Source organism: Propithecus coquereli, unplaced genomic scaffold (genome assembly GCF_000956105.1).
Source record: "Propithecus coquereli isolate 6110/MARCELLA unplaced genomic scaffold, Pcoq_1.0 Scaffold79, whole genome shotgun sequence".
Classification (NCBI taxonomy): domain Eukaryota; kingdom Metazoa; phylum Chordata; class Mammalia; order Primates; family Indriidae; genus Propithecus; species Propithecus coquereli.
In genome coordinates, this window is record NW_012154062.1 from 6,795,050 (window position 1) to 6,801,618 (window position 6,569).

The 6,569-nt window shown below is 34.4% G+C and overlaps 1 protein-coding gene across 1 annotated transcript in view; it reads left to right on the top strand.

The window, feature by feature from the left end:
• CDCA2 (cell division cycle associated 2) overlaps positions 1 to 6,569 on the top strand; it is a 41,230-nt gene that overhangs the window by 13,654 nt on the left and 21,007 nt on the right. Inside the window, exons 6-8 of the mRNA XM_012662925.1 lie at positions 4 to 39; positions 2,445 to 2,529; positions 2,989 to 3,230. Of these exons, the coding sequence (XP_012518379.1) occupies positions 4 to 39; positions 2,445 to 2,529; positions 2,989 to 3,230 (363 nt within the window). The remainder of the gene's footprint in view (positions 1 to 3; positions 40 to 2,444; positions 2,530 to 2,988; positions 3,231 to 6,569) is intronic.

The window sequence follows — 6,569 nt, forward strand, 5'->3', positions numbered from 1 at the left end:
AAGAAACCCTCTGTCAAGCTGTTTCCGGAGAGCTTACAGGTAAGGAGAGTTACATTTCCTAAAGCAAATGAGTAAAAATTCATTTTGATTCAAAGCAATACCTCTGAAGTGTTATTTATCATACTGGTTTAAAAGGAAATGTCTTACCATAAACTTTTTCCTCATCTGTTCTCATTTATAGTATTATGTGGATTTTCTTTTTCTTCTTTTTTTTTAATAAAGTATGGATATAGTATGCAGAATTTAATGTATGACTGTAATTTATAAAAGGTTTATAATCTTAATTATAATTATCAATACATTCACACAATTATAGTTTACTGATTAGTTTTATATGATGTTAGTTAATCATAATGTGTCAGTTGGTTACTTGTCTATCCACCTAAAATATCTGGTCTTAAAAATACCTCTTACAACTGTACTTTTTTCCCTAAGCTGAGTTAACCTGAGGAAAGAGGAAATTGATGGAAACTGGCTGGCAGTTCTTGAGTAGTTTCCATTGATAGTTCTGGCATGTATACAGCAGTACTTGAAGAAAAGTATTGGCCCCATTCGACACACACTTAGGTTTGCAGGTTGTTATGTGAACCCAGATAAGTCTGACTTGTTCAAGTGCCTAGTTCAAATCTGGACTTGCAAATTAATAGCTGGGCAAATTATTGAACCTTTTTGTGCCAGGTTTCCTTATCCGTAAAGGGATAATATTAGTAATTACCTTACACGGTAATTTGAGCGTTAAATGGGATAATATGAAATCGCCATCGGTACCTGGCACATCAGAAATACCAATCTTTTTTTCAAACCATAAGCATTTTAACATTACTGTGCCTACAAATCTGTTTCTAAAGCCAAAATGAACTAAATTACCTTCCATCTACATGGATAATTGGTAGTCAGTTGCTATTTTAAGTGTTTAAACAGCATTTTGGTTAAAGAGCTGATTTAGGTCTGTAATACATAGAATATTGCTTGTTCATATCTTTCGTTTATCTTCTCCTCAAAGAGACCTTGACATATTAATGATCTGTATAACTCCTATTTATTAGCAGTATGGCGCAGCAAACATGAAGGCCTGTCATTAGAATCAGGTGAAGATTTTTACAACTAATGATCTTTATACTAAATGGCCACAGTTGGTAGACAAAGAAAAATTTGAGTTGTTTGCTAATTTTTGTGGTTTTAATTAAAAATAAATCTAAAAGTATACATGAACTTTGTTGTGTAAGTTAACTTAGTTCACAATATTGGTATTCCTTATATTGGTCAAGAAAATGAACTGACTTGAGAGAGAATAGATTAAGGAGGTTTCCTTGGCGCAGGACTATTTCTTAGAGCAGGGGCTATTCTTGGAATGGGTATATTGGAGAAAATGAATAACTCTCAATAACAAGGACTGGTCAGGGCTTCAGATTGATGCTGGACTGGACAAGCTGGTGGTGACTAAGAGAAGACTTTGATCTGTCCACAGACCTGGCAGAACTCTAGTGGCCCGGTATTTAGGCTTGCCCTAACTTTTTCTATAAGGTTTACAATATCCTTTCCTTACTAACTTGCCTACTCTGTAATCTTTTGGTGGAGAAACACAGGGGCAAATGCCACCTTCTTTCTTTGTTTCTTCCTCAAGAATATACTGATGTAGACAGGAGATTTAAACGTTTATAAGAGGTGTGGTTCCCTTGTTGAAAAGACAAAACACCCTATTATATCATTTAACCTGATTGGGTTTTTTCTTGTTTTAGTGCAATTCTTATATCTCAGACCGTTTATATAATTTTCCTTATCTGACACCATATATTGTACATTCAGCCCTTCATATCCACTGGTTCTGTACCATGGATTCAACCAACCATGGATTGAAAATATTCTGAAAAAAATCAATTTTAAAAAAATCACAGCACAACAGTAAAAAGTAATACAGACAATACTGTGTAACAACTATTTACATAGCATTTACATTGTATTAGGTATTATAAGTAATCTAGAGATGATTTAAAGTATACGGGAGGATGCGTGTAGGTTCTATGCAAATACTACGCCATTTTATATAAGGGAATTGATCTGTGGGTTTTGGTATCTGCTGGGTCCTAAAACCAATTCCCCGTGGATACCAAGGGATGCCTGTACACTGTAATTCTAGCCATTTACATGTTCCTTAACTTCATTTGCTAGATCAAAGATGGAATGAATTTAACCCAAATTTATTGATTTCTGTTCTTTAATTTTGGCCTAAAATACCATCTTCTCAAGTAATACCTAGGGAGCCTTGTTTTTATTTGTGCTTGTATCATGGTGTGTTAAGCCAGAATGATTATGAAAATAAAGTTAATCTTCAGGACTAGAGTATCTGTTTGCCATTGGTGGGAAAAAACGCAAAATTGCCATTCTTAATAACTATGTATATATTTTTCTATAGGTAAACATTCATTGATGTTTATTTTGTTTAGGAACATCGTAACAACCTCTTTGATGATACGATGCATTCAAATTTAATCTCAAATCTTGCAAATTGTTACAAAGAACAAAAACTGGGTAAGAAATTCATATTTATTTTTAAGCCTGAGGATATCATTTTCTTGTTAATAAAATCTGATGTAGTATATGGAATTTTCAATGATCTGTTAATGCCTTGATGCTTCTGAATTTACATGGGAATGAAGAACAGTTGGGAGGGAGAGAATCTCTTTGGAGGGCCTCAGAATTGGCCTATCCATTTCACCTATCCATTTTTACTTAATGATGGAAATTGTAAAGAAAATTTATATTCCAATTTTATAAACTTTTAAGGTATTCATGCAAAATTTTACTTTAAAATCTATTACCTTATTTAATTGGAAAGTTGTTTATCTTTTCCGTATTGTATTTGTTCTACAAACTGTATTTTATTATACGAATAATACCTGAATATAATCATGTTAAAATATCCTAGTATATGCCTTTTGGATAAGACATACAGCTTAATTTTTTAAGGTATTGCCATTTATTTTATAGAAGATCAAGAAAATTGTAAAGCACCGGCCTTTATAAATATAAGGAAGAGGAAGAGAGTTACTTTTGGAGAGGACCTAAGCCCTGAAGTGTTTGACGAGTCTTTGCCAGCGAATACTCCGCTGCGTAAAGGAGGAACACCCGTCTGCAAGAAGGACTTAAGCGGTGTCAGTTCCATACTAGAGCAGTCGCCAGTTCCTGAGCGATTACCTCAACCAAATTTTGATGACAAGGGGGAGGATCTTGTAAGTACGAAAAGTATACAACAAACTTATTTGTATTTTTTTCAGGCCTCACATGGTTTGCATGAGCAATAATTATGCTTTGAAGTCATTAGATGGACTAACTGATATGCCATGGTTTAATCTATTTTCTATGTAGGTTTTTACTAGTTTTTCCCTATTACAAACAATACTTTGATGACTTCTTGTACATAGCATATTTCATGGAACCTAAATGCTATTGATTATAAAATGTACCATTTTACGTATCATTAAGAAAAATGCTGAAAATTAAACTCTGACAACAGCATCAATTTTAAGATGTACTTATGCTTCAGAGATATTAACATCTGAAAGGCAACCACCTTAGAATTGAAATACTATAAATACAAGCTCTTACGTTTTCTCCTAAGATGAATTTCTGAAACTAGAATTAAAGAACATGAATGTTTTTGAACTTTTTGATATGTATTGCTAAGTTACCATCCAGAAAGTAGATGAAAACAGAAATATGATCATCTCAGTGGATGCAGAAAAGACATTTAATAAAATATTCTTTAAATAGTACAATAGAAAAAGATGACTTTAACATTTTTAGTTTATTGGTGAGGTGCGAACATTTTTTTCACAAATTTAGAGGTCATTTATTCTCTTCGTACTTGACAATTAATCATCCTTACCCATTTTTGTTTTGGGACAGTCACTTGTTTTCTCTCTTGCTGTTACACTATAAAATAAGAACATTTTGTTTCCAGCCAAGATGGAATAACAGCAGTGACCTAATTTATGCTCCCAGGAGAAACAACTGAAAAAACCAGAGAAAGTATATGCAACAGTAGTTCTCAGACACTGAACACCAGGAAGCATGGGACAGTAACCCCTGAGAGAGGGAACCAAAGAGGTTAGCCTTACAAGAGCCCCAGCCAACTGACTGGATGGGATTTCCAGGCTGTAGCACAGAGAGAAGCAGCCTAGTGGACCCTAGCAGTCTCGTGAATTGAAAAGATGGAATTGGGACCAGGGGAAGCATAGGAGGCTAGAGTTCAAAGGGCAGTGTACCGGAGAAGACAGCACTGCACGTAGGGAAAATTCTGAAGATCCACAAAGGGTCTGTGAATGTGAATGAGCTACCCGAGGCCAGAGAAAGAACTGCCTGAATGGAGCAGAGGAAACAAACCCTAGGGCTCGCACAGGGGCAGCAATAGTGCCCACCAACCAAAGGAGAAAAATCTCATAATTCAGAAGCATCGGGTACTCAGAAGACAGTATTGCCTAATTAGGGGAGCCAAATAGTATCAAACTATATCCAGGTAACTTCATTGTATTGTGCAACAAAACTCAAGAATACTTTCATGATTACAAAACTATCCAGCACCAAACAAGATATGGCATTAAATTTACAAATTATTAGATGTGCAGAGAAGCAAGAAAAGACCACCTTAGAATGAGAAGAAAAATCAGTCAACAGAAATAGACCCAGACACAACATATGTGGTAGAATTTATAGGACATGAAATGAGTTATGGTAACTATATTCCACATGGTCAAAGAGTAGAGGAAAGACTGAGCTTATTAAGAACGCAAAAAATACAGAAAAGATCCAAATTAAACTCTGTACAAGAAAATTAAAATCTCCAAGAAGAAAAATATATTGAATGAGATTAACAGCAGATTAGAGATGCAAAGAAAAAAAGGATGAATGAACTTGAAGATGGAGCAATAGAAATTATTCTCAGTGAAACAGAGAAGACTGAGTAAGAATGTGCAGACAATTGGTGAGCTGGGACAACTGCAGCTGGCATATGTGTGTAATTAAGTCATCAAAGGAGAGCAGAAGGAACAGAAAAAATATTTGAAAAATATGGGTGAAAAATTTCTAAATTTGTCAAAAGTTATAAACCCACAGATCCTAAAGTTCAACAAATTGTGAGCACAAGAAACATGAAGAAAACTACATCAAGGCACATCATTGCTTAAAATCAATGATTAAGAGAACATTTTAAAAGCAGCCAGGAGGAAAATCATGACACAAAGAACAACAAGAATGAGACAGGAGACTCCTTGTCAGGAGGACACTGCAGCAACATTTTGATGTCATTAAAGGAAGAAGAAAATTTAACCTCAAATTCTGCATCCAGTGAAATTATCTTCCAAAACAAAGGTGAAGTAAAGGATTTTTCAGACATATAAAAGCTGAAAGAATTCATTGCCACTGCAGGTTAGCATTATGAGAAATGTTAAAGGAAAGTTGAAAGGAAAACAATTGCAGATGGAAGTCTACTTCTAAGAATGAAGAGCTCTCAAAGTGCTAAATAAAATATGTAGGCACATGTAATAGACTACTTTCTTACTAAAGTCCCTAGAAGATACTTGTTTCAAGCAAGAGTAAAAACAATGTGTCATTTGGTTTACAACCTGTATAAGTAAATTGTACAACAAAAAGAACCATATCTGGGAGGGGTTCTTATGCTATATACAACATGATGCAATTTAAGGATATATATAGTATACTATTAATCCTAAACCACTGTGAAACAGTCACAGCAATGTATGGGATGTAGTTCAAGCAGTGCTTGGGGCTGAATTTTTTAAAACCCTCTATTTCAAAAAAAGAGAGGTCTCCAATTAATGATTTCAGCTTCCACTTTAAGAAACTGGAAAAAGGAAAAGCCAAGTAAAACTAAGTAGAAGTGCCTGGCGCAGTGGCTCACACCTGTAATCCTAGCACCTTGGGAGGCCAAGGCAAGAGGATCGCTTGAGCTCAGGAGTTTGAAACCAGCCTGAGCAAGAGTGAGACGCTGTCTCAAAAACAAAAAAAAAGCAAGACTAAGTAGGAGAAAGAAAATAATAAGGATAAATGCAGAAATCAATAAAATAGAAAACAAAAATCATTGAAATCAAAATATAATGCTTTAAGAAAAAGTAATAAACCTCCAGTTAGACTATTCAGGAAAAATGGAGAGAATATTCAAATTACCAATATCAGGAATGAGAGAGGTGACCTAACAAATATTAAAAGGATAGTAAGAGAATGTTATAAACAACTTTATGCCAATAAATTTGATACCTTAGATAAACTAGACACATTCCTTGAAAGACACAAACTACCAAAACCCACTAAAGATGGAATCAATTACTTCAGTGGCCCTATATCAACTAAAAACATTTAAATTGTAGTTAAAATCTTACCATAAGGAAAACTCCAGGTCTGGATGATTTTACTGATGAATGCTACCAAACATTTAAGCAAGTTATACTGTTGCTACACAAACTCTTCCAAAAATTGAGGATGTCAGAATACTTCCTAATTCATTTATGTTAGCATCAACCTGATGCTAAAATCAGACAGATATTACAAGAAAA